We start from the raw sequence: 27,599 nt of genomic DNA on the forward strand, positions 1-27,599 counted from the left end.
ACAGGCAGCATCAATGGAAAAGAGTTTAGTTGATGTTTCAGGCTGAGACCATTCATCAGTTCTGATGAAGGTTCTCGGCCTGAAATATCGACCGTTTACTCTTCTCCATAGATGCTGCCTGGCCTGCTGAGTTCCTCCACCATTTTGTGTGTGTTGCTTGAATTTTCGCCAGCTGCTGATTTTCTCTTGTTGTCAATCCACTGAGAAAGTGCTGGTGGAGGAGAACCACCAGTTACAATCTCCTTGAGCCCGTAAACATTGATTTTCTTTTGGCAGCGTTTCTGTTAGTTATTACTTTGGGCTCAAGCTGATTGAGGAAAGAGAGTAGATTTGGTGATTTTTAGTGAAGCTACTTTGGTCCAGCTTTGATCCCAGTTACAATTCTTTTCCATCATGAAATTCATTCCATTATGTAAAACAAAATTAAGTTTGTGCTATAAGCATTATTTGTTCGATTGTACTATGATAATGGAACTCCAGCCATCTAAATGTTTTCTCATGGATGATTGCTTTCTTTTGTCTCTTTCAGGCTCTGTACCACTCATTCAAGTCGCTCTGCCAGATGCGCACCATTGAAACTGTGGATATCTTTGCCGGCATTGCTCAGTTTTTTGTGGTGGGCATTGGTGGTATTCTAGTTGGAATTATTTATGGATTTGTTGCAGCTTTCACCACTCGCTTTACAGAAAATGTTCGCATAATTGAGCCACTGTTTGTCTTCTTGTACAGCTACCTCTGCTACCTGACAGCAGAAATGTTCCACATGTCTGGAATCATGGCGTGAGTATCTGATAATCTGTATTCTGTTAATCGAAGATTACTCTATCTTCAAAGACAAGTGATTAAGTTTGAGAGTGCACAGAAAAAAAATCACATAAAACGTTGTCTGATCTGGAGAGCTTGAGTTTTAAGGAGAGATTAGATAGGCAGGAATTATTTCTCCTGGAATAGATGTGCCTGTGGGGTGTCCTTTAGTGATTTATAAAATTATGAGAGGCATAGATAGTCAGCCCAAAACATTGACTGCTCATTCTTCTCCATAGATGCTGCCTGATCTGCTGAGTTCCTCCAGAATTTTGTGTGTGTGGCATAGATAGTTGGTCTTTTTCCCAAAGCAAGGGAAGTGTAAATCTAGAGAGCTTAGGTTCTACATGAAAGGAAAGCTTTTACAGTAAAAGGGATCTGAAGGTAATCTTTTCTATACGAAGGATTATAGGTATATAAAATGAGCTGGAAGAGGAAGGTACAAATGCAACATTTGCAAGACATTTGGAAAGGTACAGAAAGTACATTAAAAAGAAAGGATTGGGGGATATAGACTAATTAGGAGCAATGGTATTAGCATAGATGAGCATTTTGTTCATTGAGGACAAGGTGAGCTCAAGACACTGTTTCAGTCCTGTGCAAGTCCAATGAATCTATTCTGCATCTTATTTTATTCATACTTATTTACTGCAGCATCCTAAAGGTCTTTAGTATTTCCATTGCTTCACTTTCATTCCACCCTTAAATAGCAAAGCCAAGCACTGAAACTTTGCCAGCCAGTTGGTTGTCTTTGGTTTAGTTGACCCCTTAACCATTAATATTCTGTGCATTTTGAAGGCAATTAGGATCCTTAGTAAAAATATTTTTGACATAGCATATTAAGAGAAAATATCACCTTTTACTATCACCTTTCACAATCTATCTCAAACTGTTATATAGACAGTTAATGAATGATTGCTGTTGACACAGAGGTCATGCAGTACAATTGTATACAGCAAGCTTCCTCCAACAGTACGATAGTTTTTCTTTATCAGGGGTGATTGAAGAGCTGATGGGTAAAACTCTTTAATGGAAAGATATGGGCTTGTGTTATGTTTTTGGGCTAGAAATTAATTTTGTTTTGTCCATAAACAGGAGCAGAAAATCTGGATCTTACAGCTGCACTGCTCCTGGTGGGCGGTGTAACTGGACCTACATTTCATCTGAATTTGAAAACTTTGTTTCATTTGTCTACAAATATATGAACAATTGTACCGCAAGGCCCAATTATATCTCTGTGAGAGCTCACGGTAATAAAATCCATGCATGGTTTCCTTTTCGGCAAGCACTGTTTGGTGAATACATTTTCACAAACACCATCTGTCTCCACAAGCAGTGAAAGTTTAAAACTGTTCATGGTGTAGTGTTACTTCTGAGGAGATGCTTTGTGTTTTGGGTTGTATGGGATCAAACAAGTAGGAGAAGGGTGTCTGGTGAAGATGCCGTTTTTCTGAAAAAGGACAATAGGCTACAGTCGAAAAATTTGCAATATTTAAAATCTGATCTTTTAAGAATAGATTGTGTCTAGTTATCGTAATCCAATAAAACGAATCTTTAGGACAAAGCAGTGACGTTGCAGTCTTTTAGCTTTTAGTTATTTTGGATTTCTGTTGCAGAGGCACAGTTCTCATTTTCATGGATTCATTGCAGCTCTGGCTTACTACTGCTGCTTTAATAGGTGGGGAAACACTTTGTTCAATTAGATGCAGGCGAAACAGGACTCCATCCATTATTTCATTCTCAAAATGACCTTCACCCTGTTATCCAAATATATAAATTCTATGGCATATGATTTCCAACTTTTCTCATCATAAACACTTGAGATTAAAAGCAAAACAGATGTAGGAGTAGGTTGTTGTCCTATCATTCACCACAGCTGATCGTCTACCTCAGCACTATCCCTGCATTTCCTTAACATCAAGAAATCCATTGATTGATCTTCGAGTAACAATACTGGAGCCTTATTAGAACTCTAGGGTAGAGAATTATGAAGACTCACCACTTCTTTTCCCTCTTCTGTCTCAGATTGTTTGCTCCTTATTCTGAAACTGCCATCAATGACCAGAGGCTCCTCAGCTGGAGGAAGCATTCACTCTGCATCCAGTATAAGAATTTTAAGTTTCCATGTGATCTCATCTTTTCCAATTTTGTTTTGAAATACGCTAAGATATAGTAAATGAAAATTTAAAAGAAAAACATACAGCTACTGGAAGTCTGAACTAAAACTAGAAAATCGGAGAAAATGCGATAGATCAGGCATCTGTTCTCAGAAAGAGACTTTACATTCTAAAACATCTGAGATAACCTCCTTCTTCAAAGAACAGGGTTTCCCTCCCTCTTCCATTGGTACTTCCCTCACCCACATCTCCTCCATTTCCCAGTCATCTGCTCTCACCCCATCTTTCTACCACCATCATAGGGAGAGAATTCCCCTTTTCCTTACCTACCACCCCACAAATCTCTGCATTCAGTATGTCATTCTCCATAGCATATGCCATCTTCTATGGGAACCAACCACTAAACATATCCTTCCCTCCCTGCCACTCTCCACTTTCCAAAGGGATTATTCTCTGTGACTCCCTTGTCCACTCATCCATCTACACTGATTACCCTCCTGGCAATTTGCCTGCAAACATTTCCCTTAAACAAACCCAAAGACCTGGCTTCCACAGGAGCCTGTGGCAACAAATTCCACAGATTCACCACCCTCTGGCTAAAGAAATTCCTCCTCATCTCCATTGTAAATGGTCATCATTCTATTCTGAGGCTGTGCTCTCTGGTGCTAGACTGGCTCACTATAGGAAACATTCTCTCCACATTCACTTTATCTAGGCCTTTCAACATTTGTTAAGTTTCAATGAGATCCCCCCTCATTCTTATAAATTCCAGTGAGTACAGGCCCAGAACAATCAAAACCTCTTCTTTTGTTAAACCTTTAATTTCCGGAATCATTCTTGTGAACCTCCTCTGAACCCTCTCCAATGTCGGCACATTCTTATTTATATAAGGGGCCCAAAACTATTCAAAATACTCCAAGTGAGGCCTCACCAGTGCTTTATAAAGCCTCAGATTTACATCCTCGTTTTTATATTCTAGTCCTCTCAAAATGAATGCTAACATTGCATTTGTCTTCCTCACCACTGACTCAACCTGCAAATTTACCTTCAGGGAATCCTGCACCTTGGATTTTCAACTTTACTTCCTGTTTTGAAATAGTCTACACTTTTATTTGTCAGGCAAGATTTCCCCTTGAGGAAACCATGCTAAATTTGGCATGTGTCTCCAAGTAGCCTTAGACCTGATCCTTAACAATTGACTCCGGCATCTTTCCAACCACTGAGGTCAGGTTAGCTGGCCTATAATTTCCTTCTTATGCTTTCCTCCCTTCCTGAAGTGTGGCGAGACAGTTGCATTCTTCCAGTCATCTGGAACTATGCTGGAATCTAGTGATTCTTGAAAAATCATTACTAATGCCTCCACAATCTCAGCTACCTCTTTTAGAACCTTGGGATGTTGTCTGTCTGGTCCATTTGACTTATCTACCTTCAGGATTTTCAGCTTCCAAAGCACCTTCTCTTTAGTAATAGCGACTACACTCACTTCTGCCTGACACTCAGCTTACTGCTTGTGTCTTCCACCATGAAGACTGATGCAAAATGCTTATTCATTTCATTCACCATTTCCTTGTCCTCCATTACTACCTCACTAGCATCATTTCCCAGTGGTCCGATATCTACTCTTGTGACTCTTTTACTTTTTATAGATGTGAAAATTCTTTTGGTATTCTTTTTGATTATATTGGCTAGCTACCTTCATATTTCCTCTTTTCCCTCCTTATGGCTTTTACTGTTGCCCCCTCATGGAGCTTCCCAATCCTCTGACTTCCCACTAATGTTTGCTCTATTATTTCCCTATTCTTCTGTTTTCATGTTGTCTTTGATTTCCCTCGTCAGTCACGGCTGTGTCATCCTGCCTTAGAATACTACTTCTTCGGTATGTATCCATCCTGTGTCTTCTGAATTGCTCCCAGAAATGCCAGCAATTGCTGTTGTCCTGCTTCCAATCTATAAACGTTTGTATTTTGGCTCATGCCTCTGTAATTCACTGTACTCCACTGACTTTAGCTTCTCTCTCTCAAGTTACAGGGTAATTTTTTTTTATCACGTTATGTTCAGTGTCTTTTAAAGGTTCCTTTACCTGAAGCTCCCTAATCAAATCTGGTTCATTACACAACACCTAATCCTGTATAGCCCTTCCCCCAGTGGGCTCAATCACAAGCTGCTTTAAGTTCTTCCAGGTGAGGCAACACTTTTTCTTTCAGTTTATCCAATGTTCCCAGTATGGCCTCCTCTACATTAGTGAGACCCAGCGCTGACTGAGGGACTGCTTCATTGAGCACCTTCCCTCCATCTGCTACAACAGGAGGGATCTCCCGGTAGCCAACTATTCTAATTGTATTTTCCATTCCCACTCTGACATGACTCCTGACATGATGAGACCACTCTCAGTCTGGGGATGCAACACCTCATATTCTGCCCTGGTAGCCTCAAACGGATGGCATGAACATCGATTGCTTTAGCTGATGGTAATTTCTCCCTCTTCCACTTCTCTCATTTTTTATTGCACCTTCTGATTCCCCTTTTATCCCTTCTTCTCTCCTCATCTGCCTATCACCACCCTCTGGTATCCCTCCTCCCTCCCTTTGTCCTATCAGATCCTTCTTCTTTATCCTTTAACCTTTTCCATTTAAACTTCTCACCATTCCCCTTCCTCCAGCACCTAAAACCTGCCAACTTGTACTCCTTCCCTTCCTCCCTCCTTCTTATTCCAGCTTCCCCCGCCCCTTTCTTTCCAGTCCTGATGGAGGGTCTCAGCCTGAAACTCAACTGTTTATGAGAGAGAGATTGCAGCCTACCAACCTGAGATCCTTCTGGACAAGTAAGATGCATTGGCACACTCTAGCAACCTACAGATGTAAAGGTTGGTAGGTTAGTTAGCAATAACTACCTTTGGTGTGTGGGTGAGTGGCAGAAACTGGCTGGTGCTGATGAGAATGTGGAGAGAATTAAGTAGGATTATTGTAAACAGGTAATTGATCAGTAGGGATCATTATCTAGAGGGTGAACAGTGTTGGATAGCATAATTGTGGATTAACTAAATGGGAACCAGTCTTCAGGAAATAAAACCTGTACACAGTTTAACTCCCAACTGATATTTTCTGGCTAATGAAGCCACTCCCTGGGCGTAGGAAATTCTCTGTCTTTATTGAAAACACAACACATGAATGTTCCTGCTATTAAGACATTGTTAAATGTGTATCTCTGCCATTTAACTCTGTTACAGTTCAGGACAGGTTTGGTTTGTAACTCAGTTTTCTGGTTAGTTGTATATTCATGGAGCCATCCTTCTGCTGTGTAACGAAAGGGATGTATTTAGGCTGACTACAGTCTTTTGGAACAGACACCAAAGGGGTTCTGCTAGTTGGGATTTCCTACCATTGTGGATACGTAATTCTGTAAATCTACCTTACTATATTTAAAATGTTAATTGTAACTTGGGGGATCACTTCATTGAGCAGCTCCATTCTAATGTGTTCTCTTCATATGCCAAGATGAGGCCACCCTCGGGATGGAGCAGCAACACCTTATACTCCATCTGGGTAGCATTCAACGGAAGCTCTGGCCATCTGGGAAGCTTCTGGAAAAAAAATCTACCCCTCCCCTCTTCTATTCCCCACTCTGGTCTTCTACCTCTTCTCACCAGCCTATCACCTCCCCCTGGGTTCCCTCCTCCTTCCCTTTCTGCTATGGTCCACTCTCCTCTTCTATCAGATTCCTTCCTCTCCAGCCTTTAATCTTCCTTCCAACTTTGCTTCACCTTCTAGCTATCCTCCTTCCACCTTTTTATTCTGACAGCTTCTCCCTTCCTTTCCAGTCCCAAAGAAGGATCTCGGCTCGAAATGTCAACTGTTTGCTCATTTCCATAGATTCTGCCCGGTCTGCTGAGTTCCTCCAGATTTTTGTGTGTGTTGCTTTGGATTTCCAGCATCTGCAGAATTTCTTGTGTTCAGAAGGTTAAGGTTAAATAGATGATCATAGCAATTGAAACTGTAGTTAATAATTTATTGTAATCTTTGTGTTGAAGAGGTATCAAACATCGTGTCAGGAGAATGAGATTCTTTCTCTATGGCACTGATTGGGACAACTCCTGAAGAATGTAATAGTGGGTCTTAACCTAGAAGTTAAGGCCTGCTTCAGCAGTCGAGGAATGTGTGTGGGTATTAGCAAAATGCACAATAGCTCTGTGAATGCTAATTTGACGCAACTGTAAATGTTTAGCAGTTTCTGTAAAGTGCTTTATCATGCAGCACAGCACAGCAATTTGCAGAATGCACAATGGACATTATTGGTCTCTGGCCCTCTCCTGTTTTGTTTCGATACTGGCAGAGGTCTGAGAAACAATATCCCTCTAACTGTTGTGACTAAAACAGGTTAATTTTCCATTTATCTCACTTGTTGTTTGTTCAACCTTGTGCTAGATTTGCCTTTTTAAAAATGGCTGAAGGCAAATTAATCCACATTAAATAGGATCTAATTTGAGTTTATGATTCACCAGAGTTTTTCCTGCTGTGACAGCTGAGCATTTAAAAGGATTGGAGAATTGCAAAATGTTTTCCACTACGTTTGGTGCAACTGAATGTGCAAAGCTCTTTTTGTGATTTCCTGCTTTGGCAAGGCACCTTCTTTAGACAAGTCTTCTGTACCTGTTGCCGGTGGACTAGCCATATAATAGGCACATGAACATGTGCCCAATATGGTTATGTTCCAGGGAGTAAGCAGCCTAGAAGCCAGGGTGGTTGGACTTGCTAAGGTGGCAACTTCTAACTATTTAGGTTTTTTTTGTGTAAAATGGAAGCAAACAAAGAATTGCTTTAAAGTTGGGATGCTTAAGTACTTATTTCAAATGATCATATTTATAAATCTGAATCTCTCATCCAGAAGCTGAATAATTTAATAGTTTCTAAGGATGATATGGGTATTTGTTTGGGCTTCTGGTGAACAGGAATGTGAGGTTGAGGCCTAGAGTCTATCAGCTGTGTTCTTTGATGGCCGAGTAGCACTGTGAGGGGTAGCACAGGTCTGATCCTAAATCTGCTTTTCTGTTCTTGTGTTTTTATTATAATTCAATTGTTTGAGGTGAATGTCCACTTTTAGAATTTGCTTTGCTTTCCCTGATACTTATTGCACAGAGGTTTGAAGTGCATCTGGGAGTGTGTCCAATCTTGGTCCAAATGCTCGGTCTGATCAGTCACTACAATGCTGCCTTGTGTCATAAAATTATCCTGTAATGAGTTGGAAGACACAATTAAAACAACCGTAGAGCTTGAAGAATTGATGATTGATGATTGGAACCTATCCTTCTTTATCTATTCTCATGTTTAATATTGGAGCAGTGTTCTAACTGACAGTATTTGATCTAAGATTTGTCTCTACATCTTGAATTAGGCAGATTAGGTTATCAGCTGGGGCAGTCTTGTATGTAGCTAGTTGGATTATGCTACCTATTTTGTGTCACATGATCTGATTTCTATTAAGAATAAAACAAATGGAATATGGAATCTGGTTTAAGATGGCGCTGGTGAAGCACTGTGGCGACTTACTGGCAGTGAATGAAGATATTAACTAGTTATTAATTATACTTTTTCTGGTAAATGATCACTGCAATCAATAGCCTGTAACTTCCCTTTTGGAGTTGAGTTTTTGAACCAGCTGTATGACCTATCATTTTTGCAATGTGAACCAAAGTCTCAAAGGAGCAGGATGGTTGCAATGTGGTGAGTACAGGCCAAATCGAGACGATGAAGCCTGGGCCCAAAAACGAGGGATGAGCCAATCCTTTGCTGGAGTGGACTTAGAGGCAATTCAAAGCAGCAGACCTGAGGCAAGACAGAGCTAATGCAGTGGGGCCTGGCCTGAGAGTGAAAAATTAACCTTTTGTTTGGATGATTTAAGCACTGGGTCAGATTATAAAGGTTCAGTACGGGCTGAATCAAGTCACGATGCCCAGGCCCAGGTCCAAGAGCAAGGATCGACCCAAGGTTTGGCAGATTTAAGCACAGGGCCAGATTGAAAATGTCAGGGTGTTGGGATCGGAGGCAGGAGATGGGCTGGTGATCAGCTAGCTGCTCACGAGCTTTACTCATTTCTGTGCTGAAATGAGGCCGAGGCATGCAACTAATAGGCTCCTGGATCAGCTGATGACTTGCTTCATGGCTTAGTTCTGAATGTTATTTGCATATGTTTATGTTTGCACGATTTGTTATTTTTCTGCACATTGGGACTGTGATGGTCTTTTTAAAATGGGGTCTATTGGATTTCTTTGTTTTCTGGCTGCCTGTAAGGAGACAAATCTCATATGCATTGATAATAAATGTACTTTGAAACTGGAACTTAATGGATGGTTTGCAAAGTGGCCAGTCTCCTTTCTGGGTTCTTCAATGTGCATGCAAAATAATGTATAAAGTGTAGTGACGTACAATGGCATTATTTTGGGTGCCATTTCTAGGCTTGTTATTTGCTTTGGGTGCCCTGTCATACTTGCAGGTCACTCCTGAAGGCAAAGGCTCCTGATGTATCTGTGAGACTTGCTTTTGCATGTCTTAAAGTTGTCCCTACCAAGCAGGTTCCAGGCCAGCACTGAGAACCCTTTTCTGCTAGGCCTCTAAGAAACTGGAATTCAATGATATTTATTTCCTTACTCTGATATTTTTCCATGTGATTAACCCAAGCACTGTGACAAGCAGGGTCTTTGCTGACTACCACACCTCTAACAGTGCCTTTTTATTTATCGGTGCTTTAAATCTCTTGTACTTTGTTTCAATATTTCTTCCCTTTCCAAGTTAAGTTGGTGCATTTCCAGCAAGGTTTCAGTTTTACCCCTTGTTCCTCTGGCCAATGAATCCATCCTTCATTACCGGAAGCTTCAGTAAATGTTCGGCCAGTGGTCTTGGATGACAGCTGATATCCAGTACTCCCGCTTTCTCAGCCTTACTACCTTGAAATTCATTCAACATCTTGACTGCTTCCATACCCCAAGACGAATTTAACCATGACCCTGGTCAATTGTCGCTGTTTCCAATTTAAAATAAACTTTTCTCATTGTGCCTCATCCCAAAACTCTACAGTCTCCGTTTCCTTTCCCAGTCATTGTCCTGGGCACGGAGCTGAACTTTCACTCCCAGGCTTTTTCCATGACTAAAACCTATTGTCAAAACTGCTTTCACAACTTTATTTTATTTCGGAAAACTCATGTAAATTCCAATATTTATTTAATTCATTCTGTGCTTTGGTTTACCTCCCACTGAATCTAATTCACTACTTGTATATGCTCTTCCAAATTAATTCTTGCAGCAAGATTGAAATCAATTAGGATAAGCAGGTGTTCAGTGTCATCTGCCTGCAACTGACCAGTCTCCTCCTCTCTCCCAGTCACTGTTGCTGAAGGAAGGTGCAGGAGTATTGGGTTCTTGGCATGGTTTAGTCAGCACAGTTTGTGGATTGGACTTCTTTTTAGAGGAATCTGTTGTTCATGCTATATGTATTTTTGGTTTCTAGTTACACCTTTTCTTTTATTGCTATTTTGCACAATTTTGATCAGGGTAGACTGGTCCTGTGGCCTGCAGTTAATGAATAACACAGCACTACATTGAAGATCACTGAACTAACTGAACATTCCTAGAGGCTGGGTGGCACTCCAACTAAAAGTCATGGGTTAAGGGTGAAAGGTGAACCATTTAAGGGGAACATGAAGAGAATCTTCTTCACTCAGAGGGTCGTGAGAGTGTGGAACGAGATGCCAGCACAAGTGGTTAATGCGAGCTCTATTTCAACACTTAAGAGAAGTTTAGATAGGTACATGGATGGGAGGGGTATGGAGGGCTGTGGTCCACCAGCAGGCAGTTTATATGGTTCAGCATGTACTAAATGAGCAAAAGGGCCTGTTTCAGTGCTGTACTTTTCTATGACTCTATCTTCCAGAACTATCTGTTTCTCTGACTTTGACATATGAGGTACTTTCTCTTGATGTTTTCCCTGTCTCTTGATTGGAGCCTGGGCTCTTATCTTGGTCTCCCACATTTCATCTTATATCTTGCTTTATCTAAAATATTTTCAAAACTATTTCTAAGTAACTCTGAGTTCAGTGTTTTTTTGGATTGTTGCCCATCTGTGAATCACCTTTAGGACTTTCCAGTATGTTAAACTTATCATGATTGACAAACATACCTGGTTACTGTATTACTTGCCTGACACTTGATGGGGGGGGAGGAATGTATTCAGATTAAATGCTTGTCAAAGAAATTTTGTTGAGAATATTTTTTTCCTTGTGGAAATCGGGCTTAAAATGGCAAAGGAGTAATGTGACTAAATAGTAAAATTGAAACAGGTGAAAGCTAGTTTACTTTTGCTTTAAAATTTGTTATTCAAGTTTTATAATTCCCACCTTGTAAACTATTGATGCCAGTTCATTGACTTGAAATGTAAATCAGATTGTGTGAAACTCTTTGTTGCTGACCGGCCTGTTGTAGTCTTAAAAGACAAAAGGTTTCTTTGTGAAATAAGCTTCTATTGTGAAGGAGCTGAGAGGCTGGAGCCTCTCTGTTAACTTCTCAGAAATTCAATTCGCTTCAAAGCCAGGTTATGTTGATTTCTGTTGAAGTAAGACTTAATCTTTTCCCGATATTCAACCACTTTTTTTCTCTCTGGTAGATATATATTTTTAAAATAAAGATAAGTTCACTGTTTAGATATGGGTATGGGTTTCCTCTTTTTGTTAAAGAGGGATCTATAACCTGCAAAACACACAAGAATTGGATCCTATATCTTGACTGCATAACAGTAATAAAGTAAGCTTAAGAAGTGTAACTTGTGTGGCAAGGAATGCTTAACAGTAAGGATGAAGTGCTGCCTGATGTATAGTCATTAAAAGATGCAGCACAGAAATGGGCCCTTTGTCCTGGCCAGTCTGCGTTGATAACCATTTACAACAATGTGATATGAAACCCATTTTTAAACTTTCTCCCTACACTCTCATTATCTTGTCTGCTCCGCCCCTTCATTTTCTCCCATTTACCTACATGCCAGTGGCATTTATAGTCTATTCCAGGTAGATGGGTGGCAAAATATTCACTTGTGGCTCAGAGAAGAACTTTGGAAACCTGGAAGTTTTTGAACGTTGCATTTGAAATCTGTATTTTGGTTTCTCACTTCTTCCTTTCCAATCCTGATGAAGGGTCTTAGCCCTAAATGTTGGCCCTTTATTCATTTTGAGTGTGTTACTCTGGATTTCTAGCATCTGCTGAATCTCTTGAGTTTTTAAAATTTAAGTGGCATGTTAAGAGTAATTAATGTTTTGCAAGATTTTTTTCATTGTAATTTTTATTGAATGGTGTTGACATTTATATGAGCATTTCCCAAGACTAATAACAATTTTCTTTCACAATATTTTCTTTCTTAAATGCCTTTGAAAGACAAAGATGCAATGAGATCCTACAGTCATACTTTGGTTTCTCCACAGCATATTAGCTTTGTAATAGGAAACATAAAGGTGTAAAACCAGACAGGTATGTGGCTGTTTGACCTGCTGATTCCACAGGTTTTATAAAGTTGGCTGATTTGTGAATTTTACACAGTGTTTAAAGTCTGAGCAATTAATTACCCATTTTAAGTTCTGCAAGATTCTAGTGGATTTGTTTTGTGTCTTCAAAGTCAAATTAAAAAGTATCAGTTTACCTTGTTAAGAATGATATTGCACAACAGTGGCCACCTTGCCAGCAGTACAGGTTCAGGTTTTATGTATTAGCTTGTGTTCCCAAAGTCAACTTGTTGATTATGTATATCAGTTTTTTTTCAATTTATATGGGAATTGGTGGAGGTTGTATGTCAATTAGCTACTGCTTTTTTAAGCTGATGGCTGTTGCCTATCACATGGTTATCTTTTGGAACATTGCTTACATAGAGGTTGCAATTCAGTTGCTAGACCAATTGCTAGAAACAAAAGTTCTGTTTAAGTTTGTGAGTGAAAGCTTGAATGTAGTATTCATCTTTGGAGGTTGGTTTGAAAGAACCTGTAATGCGAATGAAAATGAAGACATTGGATACATATGTGCAAGTCTTCGACTGAATGAGGAGTTTAGGGGAAAACTATGGCAGAATAGAGGCTACGTCATTTTGGTACATTTGTTTTTGCATGTGCTAATCAAGAATACATTGGAAATCTCAGGAAATACAATAAAGCTCAAGAGATTGTTGGTGTTGAGCTGAAGTGTTTGGACATAATCATCATGGCAAATATTATTGTTTAGACACCTAAACGATGGAAAGGATGAAGACCAATATGTGATGATTCTTGAGCAGAAATTGCCCTATTATCAGAGTCATAGAAAACCATAGTGTTGTAGAGGACTACAGTACAGAAACAGGCCATCATGCTGTTTTGTCAATCCTGAACTATCATTTTGCCTAGTTACATTGAGTTGAATCTTGGACCCTAGTCCTTCACACCCCTCCCATCTGTGGACTTATCCAAACTTCTCTTGAATGTTGAAGTCAAAGCCACATCCACCAATTTCACTAGTAGCTCATTCCACAGCTAGCAGAATCAGTAGAGTTAAGATCCAACATTTGCACAACACAGGCAGAATTTTTGGGATCACAATTCAATAAACATCCAATATGAAGAAACTGTTGCCAAGTAAAAAGTGCACCTCTATCTTCATCAGCAGGAATACTTCAGATAGAGAATCTTGGCAAGCAGAGCCAAATGAAGACGTAGCAATAGGGAATTGTATCATCCGAGAGACTTGGCGAGATGGTTCTTCAACAGAATATTAAGTGATAATTAATGTGTGGGTGTAGTAGCAAGAGTACAGACTAAACTCTTTACAGTGCAAGTACTTGCTTTTGAGAAGGCTGCAAGATTTATGCTTTGATAACAAGGACACTATGAAATATCTTAAGGTGGAGAGGTAGCAAAAGAACACGAAGATTGCTTGACTATGGATGGTCCTATAACTAAAGTCAGGGAAATCATGCAAATTTCCTTCTGCCTGTGTAAAGCAGTCTGCTGTGATAATTGTAATAATATTGGATAGCAGGCAGTGTTTTGCAGAAGCAAAGGGTTTGGATAATGCAGAATTGCATTCCACAGTTTGGTTGATGGTAGGAAAATGTGAGACTGAATACTTCCGCGAAGAATGATGACGATATTGATTATGGTGACTTCACCCATGCTATTAAAACAAATGGTCAGAATGTCGAGTGGGGATACTACAGCAGCTTTCTGAGCTTGATGTTTAGGTATCCACAGGCACAATTTTGAACAAATATAATGAAAGAAAAATAAAGTCTTAAATGCATACTTAGGAATTTCTTAGGAGAAATAAGATGAAGATAGCCCAAGGTGATTAGGAAGGACAACTACTGATTGCTCTAGCACTCTACACCCAGAAACTTGATGATGGTGGATTAGGGCACTTGGAATGACATGTTTTGTGCAAGTTCAGTGCTCCGCGGAGAAGGAAAGAAGCAGTGTCCCCTTCAGAATCATCTGTTTGTGTTTTTTGACATTGTGAAGAGGAGGGGACAGTCCCATAGTAGGTTCGATGCCCACCCATGAGTCAGTACCAGGAAAATGTGGCCATAGAATAGGTGAGCAGCAACACTGATACTGTGGGAAGTGCCCCAGAGGCAGGCAGATACAGGGCAAGCATTGGGAAATCAGTTGCAAAATTTACAAGAAAATGGTGTGTATGTGTAATAGGCTGGGTAGATCAGACCCAACATTTCGAGTGTCCAGGAGATGTAGTGATAAGCATACAAAGTCACTTAAGCTTGATTTATTATCACAAATGGAAAGCACAAATAAACTACACAAAGTATTACTTAACAGTCACAAAGATTTCAGGGCTCACAATTTTTAGTCACCACTTGATTGTAGATGTTGGGGAAACTCCAAATCTCGACTCTCTCATGAAACTACCCCGGGTCAGAGGCACCAGTGGCATTCTGGCCCTGTTTGATGTCCAAAGAAAATGCAAAGGCAGCCCAATATATGTACAAGCTGTGCAAGACAGAGGCGTACAGAAGCAGACAAAATCTTTGTTCTTACATTAACTTGGCCTGACTTCTTTCATTCAAACAACATGTGTTCATTAACATAGCGTTCAACATAGCTTCATATATCTATTAGGTACTCCCCATAGCACACAGCATTCCTTGGACTTATGAAATGGTATTAATGTCTGTACACATAAACAATTGGCTTGAATGCAAGCACTAAGAAAGAATCCATCAATTCCAGCTGTTAAAGTGGCCAACAGACATTTAGTTGTTAACAGACATCCTCATGTTAATGGTGCCTGAGACTAAGAAAAAATCCAGCTGCTATCAGCTACACAGGGCAAGCATTGAGAAATCAGTTGCAAAATTTACAATAAAATGGTGTGTATGTGTAATAGGCTGGGTTGATCAGACCCAACATTTCAAGTGTCCAGGAGATTTAGTGATAGCTATCAGCTATCATTCTACTGACATTAACAGATCTACATTGTTTATCTTGTACATGCACTCTACATGCTGCGTGCAGAAAGAGTTAAATTGTTATTCTACCCTCCAGGCATTCATCTAAAGTGTTACAAAATTTAATATTAAACCGTCAACTGCAAACAGCTATAATAACAGATGGCAATGTAGTCCCAAGAGAAATTGGAAATGAACATTCTAGCACTTGTGAAGAATCTGGACCATGAGACAGCAGGCTGGTAATTCTGGACTGAGCCTGATTGAAAGTCAACTATCAACAGATGACTAAATAGCAGTTGAAGAAGCACTCCAGTTTAATGAGCACGAAGTAATGGGACAGAGAGACAGCATAGTCAAAGCAACCAGAGAGACCAGGGAATGGAATGGTAGTGTAGCTAGTGGAGTCATTTTCTCACAGTGCTAGAGACCCAGGTTCCATACTGTATGTGCGGAATTTGTACATTCTCCCTGTCACTGCATGTCTCCACTGATGGCTCTAGACTTTTCTCACAAACTGAAGACATGAGTTGATAGGTTAGGGGGCCACTGTAAATGGCCCCTAATGTGTAGATAGTTGTTGGAATCTGGGGGTAGTTGAGGAGAATGTGTGCAGAACAAAAAATATACTTAATGTGGAATTAGTGTAAAATGGCTGGGCCCACTTCCTATGCTTTATCTTTCAATGTCTATGACAGAGTGTGAAGACGGTCAGAAGCAGGAGAGGAATTGATGTTTGCATATGTGAAGTAGGCAGTGTTCTGCTTATAGTTGGACAAATAGAAGTACTCATCTTCAATGTTACAATGGTACTTTCTCTGAAAGGGCACCTTCAAGTCAATTGTTGGGAGAGATGGGGTCACTGGGTCAAAACTAATGCAGTCGAGGCCCATTAGCAGTATGAAAAGCATGGTCAATAGCAGGTCTGCCTTCTCAAATAATCCAAAGCTTAAAGTTCATAGAGTCCCTTTTGAAATGTCTGTTCCGGACTCAGTTATTGCAAATTATGATGTTGCCGTTGAGGATTAACGTCGGTGAAGAGAATGTTGTAGCTACAGCACTGGGATGCAGCAAGGAATAAATCGTTTTAACAAGATGAAGGTTGATCACTGATATCTGTTCAAACACAGCATAGCCAGCTTTGAGGTGTTTTGGCAAAGGTAGAGGGAGCTAAAGGAAAAAGAGGTGAAAATAGGGCTTTAAAAAGGGAAGCAATGGAGAAGAGCAGCACAAGAATATAAGAGATTAAAAGCATCACTGTAAATACATATTGAAATACTGAAGCTACAGAAGTTAAGTCCAGGAGTGGGTAAGTGTAAATGGCTGAAATAGTTGTGCCACTTTCTCAAGATACAGACTGCCTCAGGGATAAGCATCGCAATGGCTCTGGAGCAAAATCTAATGGAAAATCCCAAGTGGAGTTGTAGTGCAAAAGGATGACAGATGCTTCTGGCCAAAAAAGACTGCAATATGTCTGAGAGTATAGGTATATGTTTCTTGAAATGTAATTAGGTTAAAACATTGGGTGTAACTATGCACAAAAACTTTGTTAATGAGTATACATAAACCAATAAACAACATTGCATTGGTTTTTGAAAGGGGAGGTGATATGGTGTAAAGTCTGTTAGGTACTGAGAAAATCTACCTCTATGATCAGTGAGTTGCTCCTACCTTAAAAGACCATGTTACCTCTTTGGTAACACTTTGTGAAGCCCGGCCACCACAAAGATCAATTGCTTATATTTCCACTTAAGTGATGAAAGTTGCAGCAATGTAGCATGTGAGGCCTCTGTACATTGAGAGATTGTAGCTAATGATGGGTGTGTGTGTCTTTCCTATTAGGGCTGAGTAATGCTGATGACTGTAGCATAATGGAGATTACTCATGGCCTTCTACATGATGAGATTTTGTTCCTTTTACGCACTTATCCTGGGCCCCTAACCTCAAATATACCCAAGTCTGGGATGTCATAAAATAAACTGACTGCTTAATCCAGCAAAAGAGACACTTTAATTAAGAAAGCAAGAACTCCTTTGCTTTCCCAATAGACCATTGAGAAATGGAGTTTTTCACCATTAAAATACCTGAAGGGATTCATTTAGTTTAATTGTCAACTAATCACTTCTTTTTGTCTGACCACACATTGTTTCATTCGCTGCATCTTGCAACCTTGGTGTCAACCCTCTCCCGACCCCAAGAAAATTAACACTAAACTAAATAAACTTAAGATCAGTACTTATTCTTTCTTGCAAGAAAAAAATACACTCACAATATCTGTCTAATTACATATCTAACAAGAGTTCATGTGAACATCTGATAGTTGGTGGAGATTTTTGAGGTTCTCCTTTCTAGGGTGATATTTGTCCTCTAACCCATTTTCTTTGATTGGCAGATAGTCATGGGTGACAAGCCCATTCTGATGCTGGTTTAGAAGATGCAACAAGAGCTAAATAGGGCTATATTTCTGTCAGCAACTCCTCTCCCCAACTGTATAAGTCCCCTAACTTCTGTGGCATCGATAATCAGGAACTTTAGTTGAACATTCTGAATTATTGGAGTCAGCTGCATGGCCTTCTGACTCCAATAGGGTCCGTGTTGCCAGTACTTTGGGCCCATGAGCAATTACCACACTGTAGATGCAAACTGTGCTGAATTAATGAAACTTAAAGAGTGTTTAAAAATAAAGTATTTGGTGCGTGAGGAAATGGGGGCATGTAGGATTTAAAACCCAACTGATGGGAAAAAAATTGTCAAGCACCCTCTTGCATTACCCTCAGGAGTGGTGGTGGGTTGCCTGTTTTCTTACTTGACAGTATTTATTCATGCACATTTTCAATATTGCTAAGTGTCAATATTCTCCAGGTTGGTACAATATCAAATGGTGCTTTTAACTATTCAGTTACTGGGCCTAAAATGATCTTTTAAATGGGAAGGAAAGTGACATTTTTTTCTTTTATAATGTTTGTGTACACTCAATTTCATACAGAATCAATATTTTTTCCCCTTCAGTCTGATAGCCTGTTCTATGAGCATGAAGCGCTATGTGGAAGAAAACATTTCGATGAAATCCAGCACCACCATTAAGTATTTTCTGAAGATGTGGAGCAGCGTCAGTGAGACTCTCATTTTCATTTTTCTTGGTGTATCAACAATCACAGAAAAGCATGAATGGAACTGGGCCTTTGTTTGCTTCACTTTATTATTCTGTTTGGTTTGGCGTGCTCTAGGTAAACAGTTGCTAGTATTATTACTTATCTATATAAAATTGTTTTCACTGGCTCTGCATGTACACTAAAGCTTTCGAGTACAAATGATAAGGGATATCATCAATCTGTGAAGGCAATTTTTGGATTTAAGTTAGTTCAAGTTAATAGAAGGAAAGTTGGATTATTTTTGGTATGGATGTGCATTCCAACATTTGTTGGTAATATCCCCTATTGCATTTGAGTGTAGAACCAGGAAGACCTCCCCATCAATCCATAGAAGTGTAAAAAAAAGTGCAGCTTTATTCTTATTTGAGCTTGCACTGTTTTCATCCAGTCTCCTCAGTTAAAATCACATTGTTTCAAAATGATTGGAAAGGTCCCAAGAAGTATACAGAGGCGAGACTCCCTTAGCTATTCAGTTGAAGCAACAGATGAGGCAATGATTGAATTGTGCTTCAGAATGTGTGTTAGTTATACTTCCATAAACAAATATTTAAATTAGTTGCAGTTGTTTCCTTTCAAACTTTTACAGTGCCAGCAACCCGTGTTCAGTTTCCATGCTGAGGTGTCTGTACATTCTCACTGTGGCCACATGGGATTCCCCCAGGTGCTTTGGTCTCTTCCCACATTCCAAAGGGTCAGTAGGTTAATTGGTCATGTGGGTATTACCGGATGGCCGCAAGGACCTCTTACCATGCTGTGTCTCTAAATAAATAAAAATAAAACATTGCATTTCCATCTCCACCTTGACGATCATCTATCTGTTCCAAATAAATGAACTGGAAATGCTGGTAAATGATTAGCAAAACCAGGCTTTCAAAATCAATCAACATTTCATACATATGTATCCTTTGGGGCAATCAAGCTTTGACAGAATTGTAAAATGTTGAATATAAGAACAGAGCTCATAGTTATTTGAAATAATGTAAAATCAAACGTTGATGTGGAAATGTGTAACGCCTCATTGTTTTTATAATAAAGTCCAGTTTAATGGACTTAACATTACAATCAGACTCACACTTGAATCTAAACGGTAATTTTTAAACAAAGCAGCTCACTGTTCTCATCTGGGCAGATCTGGGCTTTCAAGGAGACTGAAGAAAGCTGCCAGTGTTGACATAGGCCACATTTGGATGCTATCACTACTCGTATTTCCCAGCTTGCATTATCATATGGTTGGATGCTGGGCATAGTGAGTATGTAGATCTGCATTTGAAGAGTTGCTGGTACATTATCCCCAAAAATATCTAATGCGAGGCTCTAAAGTTTTGCCAATCTGTAATAAATCCATTCAATATCATCTCTTATTCAAGGATAAATAATTTAATTAACAAACCTTTGGGGAAGTGGGTATATCACAATGGCAGTCTGATGCACTGATTTGCCAGAAATTTAATATGTCCATTTTTAAGAAAGAAAGCTACTGCTATAATAGTTGATGTGATCCCTTCTATATATTTTGCATCTAGTTTTTAACTCAGGTTTATATCTCCTTAGGTGTTATTCTTCTGACTTGGATTATTAACAGATTTCGTAAACTATTGGTTACCCGCAAGGATCAATTTATCATCGCCTATGGAGGGCTGCGTGGGGCAATTTGCTTTTCACTCGTATTTCTACTCCCATCTCATGTCTTTCCTCGGAAGTATTTGTTCATCACAGCAACTATTGTGATTATATTCTTCACCGTCTTTATTCAGGTTAGAGATGTAATCCCAGTATTGTTTTTGTTGTTTGAAATCTTTTGCATAAGGTCTTAAAATATTATCAATACTGCCAAAATAACAACTTTTCCTTTAATGTCCTTGCATTACAACAGTTCCTATACCATTACAGCACTGGTTTTGTTTGTATTACATCCAGAGAAACAAATTAATTAAGCCTACCAAGTAGTCTGTAGTTTATATACATGAAGAAAGTAGGGCAAATATTTCAAATTCTTCAAGTTCCAGCTTAAACGTTCAGGTTTCCACTAGTCTGGGCAGTTTCTCATGAAAGTTGCGTCTTGATTTTACTTCAGAAGTTTTGGAAAGTTACCAGAACAGAAAATACTCTAAATACTCACTGTCACATTGTATCTCCTGAAGTTAACGTTTCAGTTTAATGACTTTTCTTCCAGAATTCACTTGGGTGTGCTGAATTGCTGTAATATTGTCTATTTTTTTATTTAGTTCCAGTCTTGTAATTTTGGAAAATGGAATACTTTATATTTTTAAAGGAGAAAATAATAGAACCTGAAAAGTTGTAGGTCCACATTGGCAGGAGTTAGCAGTCCTATATGATGTCAACATTTGAGCTGTCTGATTTGGATTCAGAAAGTTACAAGGAGGAGAAAGACACTAGTGGCTAAAGAGCAAAGATTAGATTTGATTTTCTGCAGATGCTGGAAATCCTGATCAATGCACTCAAAAGGTCTGCAGGTCAGGCAGCATCTACAGAGGGAAATAATAGTCAACGTTTTAGGCTAAATCTACTTGTGGCTGGGTCTGTAGACAAGACCTTTTTTTTGGCTAGCTGTAAAACAGTGGTAGTTATTGCTAACCTTGAAAACTGCCAACAAAGATGACGCAGTGGCTTTGACAAGGATTTCCACATTAGTGTTATTGATTATTATCAGGTGTCAGATTTAGTATATTCTTGATTTTTTACAACAGCAATGTCATGAAGCAGGTACAGCAATGAAACACTGAAGAATTCTCGGAGAGCAAGGCACAAATTAAAGGAAAATTTTTATTTTTTATGTGCAAAGTGAAGATTGTAACAATATGTAGAATTTGACGTGGCAGAACTTTGAGAAAGATTTGTAGGAGGAAAATGCAAACTAATTTTCTAAGGGCCAGATGAGGGCTTAGGTAGTAGTTATGGTTCAGTATGCAATTTAAAGTTTTACTTGCTTTGTGTTACAAAGTGCAATTTTTTTTACACATTAATGTCAGCCAATCAGTTATGGTGATGAGGTTTGCATTACTGAGAACAGCTTGTAGGAGCAAGGAATTTTTAAATGCAGAATTGACGACAACTTCATGGTGAAATAATGGCAAATACTTGCTATTTCACTGTTGATACAGTTGTAAAGTTCATGGAATTGCCTTCATTTTCCTATTATTTACTTAGTGCAAATTTCTGCTTTTGCAGTCCTGCATGACTTACTAGCAGGCTATCAACACAACAGATTCTGCAGATGCTGGAAATCCACAGTAACCCATACAAAGTGCTAGAGGAACTCAGGAGGTCAGGCAGTGTTGATAAAGGGTCTCAGCCCCAAATGTTGAGTCTCTATTCCTTTCAATAGTTGCTATCTGACCTGCTGAGTTTCTCCAGCATTATGTATGTGTTCAGAATTTCCAGCGTCTGCACAATCTCTTGTGTTTTACTTCTGCTTGATTTTGTTTTTGTTACAATACAATAAACCAGAATTGAAATGAACATAAATGATAAATGTCTCTAATGTCCTGAGCATTGACTTTAAAGTTCCTTCACGAGGTATATTTTATTACCCAAAGGTCAACAATGCACGGTTATTTTGGGTGTTACCCTCAAGCACTTAACCTTTTGCTAACAAAGCTAAATTTGTTGATCCATCCAGCCAGATCCAAGTTATGCATGTCAGAAACTGTAATTTGCCCATTTTATTTTAGCCATTTTGTCTTTAGTATGTGGAGGATCGGAGTATTTGCTGAGGCAACATATAAAGAGAAGACCATTTGGTGATCATGAAAAGCGTTGATGTCTGAATTGGTTTTGCTTTTTGAGACCTCTCCAAATTTCAGATCTGATGAGGGAGCAACACTGAAAAGTTGAAATGAATTGAATTTACCTCACAGTTTGAGTGGTGCAATCTGCCTTCCATCCTTTCTGTTCTGCACTTGCTATCCACATCAAGCAAAATTGAAAACACATTCTGTTGTAGGCTGCGGTTAATCATCACTGTGTGTTTTTCTTTAGTAAGAGGGATTCATGTTTATATTAAATAGCTCTCTCCTGGTGATCATTCATTGAAAAGATATGCTGATTTTAGAAAACATATCATCAGGAACCTTTTGGCTCTTAAACAGACAATATTAGCATTTGCAAGTTTGATGTCTGCATGACAAGTGAGAAGTTGTGCTGCACTGTCAATATAGTTTAATATATGTCAATATAGCAATAACTTAGCTGTGTCACTAAGTAAATAAAAACAAAATAAATAGCATAACTATTTACTAATTCTGTTATAGGTTTAAACCCCAGTAAGAAATTTCAACACCTAATCTAGTCTAACCCTGTTATGAAATATCTGTTAAAAAGTTCAGGTGGATTTTGGGAATTGTATTAAGAAAACAGGAAGTTCCTATGCTGGTGTGTTTTGTGTATCGCAAAGCAGCATTATCAGTAACTGGCTAATTTATCACATTTTGCTGTTTGAGGGATCTTGTTTTGCTCAGTGACACAGCTAAGTGCTATATGTTTACCAATGAATGTGACTAGGGTTTTACAATGATGATTAAATGTGAGCACTTTGGGGCATTCAGAGAGAAGTAAAGGTTTACTGACAACTCCATACTGGACAGAAAAGCAAACAGCCCTACAGATTTATATTTGTTCTCTGAAAAAGTTATTAAATTAATCCTAGAAGTTTGTTCTTCTATACCTTTATATCTGTTCTCCCTACTGAATCTTTGAAATATTATTGTTGAATCTGTTTCCAGCATCTTTTCCAGGCAGTGATATTTGTTTATAACATGTAGTTATTTTAATGGGGTCAGAAATGTCATCAACCTGTCCATATTCCAACAAACATCTTCAAAATTTCACTCATCCAGTCTGCTGTCCCTATATGCTTCAAACCAGCCACCATCATTTCTATACTAAAGAACTCTACTACTTCAGAACTAAACAACTACCACCAGGTGGCACTGATGCCAATTGTCATGAAACACTATGAACGGCTGATGATGGCACATAGCAAAAACTCCATTCTTACCACATTGGACACTCACCAATAAGCTAACCGACAGAACCGTTCTACAACAGATGACATATCACCTGTCATGCACCTGGCCCTGATGAACAGTCGAAGTTTCGGGCTGAAACCCTTCGGCAGGACTGGAGAAAAAAAGCTGAGGAGCAGATTTGAAAGATGGGGGAGGGGAGAGAGAAATGCCAGGTCAATAGGTGAAAATTGGAGGGGGAGGGGTGAAGCAAAGAGCTAGGAAGTTGATTGGTGAAAGAGACAGAAGGCCATGGAAGAAAGAAGAAAGGATCACCAGGGGGAGGTGATGGGCAGGCAAGGAGATAACATGAGATAGGAACAAGGGGATGGGAAATGGTGAAGGGGCATTACTGGGAGTTTGAGAAATAAAATGTTATTGTTCATCCATGGCCCCCTCCACTGTTGGGATGAGGCCACACATAGGTTGGAGGAACAACACCTTGTATTCTGTTTGGGTGGCCTCTAACCTGAAGGCATGAACATTGATTTCTCAAACTTCCAGTAATGCCTCCCCCCCCTCACCATTTCCCATCCCCTTGTTCCTCTCTTTATGTTATCTCCTTGCACCCCCCCCCATCACCACCCTCTGGTGATCCTCCCCCCCACCCCACTTTCTTTTTTCTTCCATGGCCCAAAACGTCAACTGTACTTTTTTCCATAGATGCTGCCTGGCCCGCTGGGTTCCTCCAGCATTTTGTGTGTGTTGCATCTGCTCCAGTTTGCCTACCAGCACAACAGATCCACTGCAGATGCCACTTCATTGGCTCTTTGCTCAATGCTGGAACATCTGGAAAACAAAGATGCAGACAACAGGATGCTCATTATCAACTGCAGCTTGCAATTCTCTCAAAACTAATCCAAAAGCTTCAAGACCTTGGCCTTAATACATCCTTGTGCAATTGGATTCTCAATTTCCTTACTTGTAGACCCCAGTCAGTTCAGATTGACAAGCACATCTTTTCCATGATCTCCATCAGCACAGGTGCACCACAAGATTGTGTGGTTAGTCCCTGTTCTACTTGCTTCATAGTTCTGACTATGTGGCTAAGCACAGCTCCAATGCTATATTCAAATTTTCTGACGACACCGCTGGTGTAGGCCAAATCAAAGCTGCTGATGAACCTGCACATAGAAGGGAGATTGTAAGTCTGGCTGAGTGGTGCCACAATAACAGCCTCTTACTCAGTGTCAGCAAGGCCAAGGAGCTGATTATTGACTTCAGGAGAAGGGAACCAGAGATCCGTGAACCAATCCTGATGGGGGATCAGAGGTGGAGACAGTCAGCAACTTTCAATTCCTCCATGTTATTATTTCAGAGGACCAGCTACTTTGTAAGTGCAATTACCAAAATAAGTGTGGCAATGCCTCTTCTTCCTTAGGAGTTTGCGAAGATTCAACATGACAGCTAAAACTTTGACAAACCTCTATAGATGCGTGCAGGTGAGTATATTGATTGGTTGCATCACAACTTGGTATGGATTTACCAAAGCCCTTGGTTGGAAAATCCAACAAAAGGTAGTGGATATGGCCCAGTCCATCACGTGTAAAGCCCTCCCAAGTATTGAACACATCTACATGAAGCCTTGTCACAGGAAAGTTACATCCATAATCAGGAACCACCACCCACCCAGGTCATGCTCTCTTCTCTCTGATACAATCAGGAAGAACGTATGGGAGCTTCAGGATTTACACCACCAGGTCAGGAAGAGTTATTACCTGTCAACCATCAGGCTCTTGAACCAAAGGGGATAACTTCATTCAGCTTCACTTGCCCCATCACTGAACTGTTCCCACAACCTATGGACTCACTTTCAAGGACTCTTCATCTCATGTTCTTGATATTTATTTATTATTATTATTTCTTTCTGCAAAAGGTTTGTTGTCTTTTACACACTAGTTGAACACTCAAGTTGGTGCAGTCTTTCATTGATTTATGGATTTATTGAGTATTCCCACAAGAAAATGAATTTCAGGGTTGTGTATGTGACATATATTTACTTTGATAAAAAATTTGCTTTGAACTTTGAACGTATTTGTACTCATCGGTCTAAATACACCACTGTACAACTGGGTGTTGGACTTCCAAATGAACAGACCTCAGCCAGTTAGGATGCACAGCCGCTCCTTTCTCATCATTCTCAATATGGGTGCCCCCCCCCCCCCCGGCTGTGTGCTGAGCCCATTGCTGTACACTCTGCTCACACATGACTGCATAGCTAAACACCTGAGCAATCGCATCTTCAATTTCGTCAGTGACACAACAGTGGTGGGGCTCATCACCAACAATGAGGAGAGAGCCTACAGAGAGGAGGTGGAGTTCAAGTCCTGGCACCAGGTCAATATCCCCTTCCTTAATGTCAACAAGACGAAGGAGATGGTTATCAACTTCAGGAGAATTCGCACCACTCACACCCACTTTTATATCGGCGGTATGACTGCGGAAACCGCAAACAGTTTCAAACTACTGGAAGTGCACATCGTGCACAACCTCTCATGGTCCCACATCGCATCCAACGCAGTCAAGAAAGCTCACCACTGTGCCTACTTTCTGAGGAGGCTAAAGAGAGTTGGATTTTGCACAGCCATTCTCATGTCATTCTACGGGTAAGCAGTAGAGAGCATCCTAACCAGCTGCTTCACTACACTGAATCTGTACAGCGATGGACAGGAAAACTCGGCAATGGGTAGTCAAAAATGCCCAATGCATCACTCACATCGGCCTACCTGTCATCAAGGACTTATACTGCAGAAAGGTGCCGGAAAGGGGCTGGTAATGTCATGAAGGATCCCACCCACCCTGCTCATGGACTGTTTGTCCCACTCCTGTCAGGGAGAAAGCTACATAGCATCCACACTAGGACCACCAGACTTAACAACAGTTACTCTCCTCAAGCAGTAAGGTTGATCAACCCACTAACTTCACCACTACTTTATTATTTCCTGTCAGTCACCTTATGTAGAGCCTAGTGTCATTTTATAGACATACAATCAATCTACGTAGATAAGCTATCATATATTTTGTGTGTTTTCTTTATCATTATTATTGTGACCTTATTGTCCTCTTTTGCCGTTCTTTGGTGCTGCATCATATCTGGAGTAAGTCATTCTTCTTACACTTGTGTACGAGAAATGACATTAAACAATGCTGAATCTTGAAAACATTGACTTTGAATATCAACAAATCTCATCTTGTTATTCTCTGTCTAAAGGATTTATTACTGCCTTTTCTAATAGCTTCCTGTATGCGTGACTCTATTTTGATAAATCCTTCATGTACTCTGTATTTGCAATCCCTCCTAAAATAGTAAACTATAAGACTGAATACCATGTCCCAGCAAGTTCTATGTATGATTGTCGATCTAAGCCAAATATGCATTGTATAGCTGCACGCCAATTAGGCTGAGGCTCTCTATTAAGACTCTGGGGACTGTTTGATAATTCATTACGCAGACTACATGCTCAGTTGTAACAGAGTATGTTCCTCGCTCCAGATGTTACTCTTTACTTGGCTACTCCTCTGCTTAGTTTATTTAGTCTGACACAAATGGCACTAATTTATCTTGACTTGTGTAAATTGTTGAAGTTTGTCTACTTGTACTGTTGAAGGAGTGGTGTGAGCCATTTTAGTAACTTATGTAACTAGTAATTGCTGCAAGTCAAAATTATATCGTCAAGCTGTCAGTTTTGAGGTGGGTGCAAAAGTAAGTTCTATAATTACTGACTTTTCTCCCTTTTTGGAGGATTATAATTACCGGTACTGTATTTACCTAGATAATCAGCAAAATTATGACAGGTTAAATATTAAATAATAAAATATACAGATGACAGTTAAATAATAAAGGTTTATGGGTTTGAAGACAATATTTTGGCTATAGTAGTATCTGAATCAGATTTATTGTCTCTGACATGACATGAAATTTGTTGTTTTATAGCAGCAGTACAGTGGAAGTCATAAAATTACTGCAAGTTACAATAAAAAGTGCAAAAGAGGAATAATGCAGTAGTATTCATGGGTTCATGAACTGTTCAGTTAACTGAAGG

The 27,599-nt window shown here is 39.6% G+C and overlaps 1 protein-coding gene across 1 annotated transcript in view; it reads left to right on the forward strand.

The window, feature by feature from the left end:
• slc9a2 (solute carrier family 9 member 2) overlaps window positions 1–27,599 on the forward strand; it is a 97,380-nt gene that overhangs the window by 20,511 nt on the left and 49,270 nt on the right. Inside the window, exons 3-5 of the mRNA XM_073043518.1 lie at window positions 530–780; window positions 18,390–18,607; window positions 20,084–20,286. Of these exons, the coding sequence (XP_072899619.1) occupies window positions 530–780; window positions 18,390–18,607; window positions 20,084–20,286 (672 nt within the window). The remainder of the gene's footprint in view (window positions 1–529; window positions 781–18,389; window positions 18,608–20,083; window positions 20,287–27,599) is intronic.

Source organism: Hemitrygon akajei, chromosome 4 (genome assembly GCF_048418815.1).
Source record: "Hemitrygon akajei chromosome 4, sHemAka1.3, whole genome shotgun sequence".
Taxonomy (NCBI): domain Eukaryota; kingdom Metazoa; phylum Chordata; class Chondrichthyes; order Myliobatiformes; family Dasyatidae; genus Hemitrygon; species Hemitrygon akajei.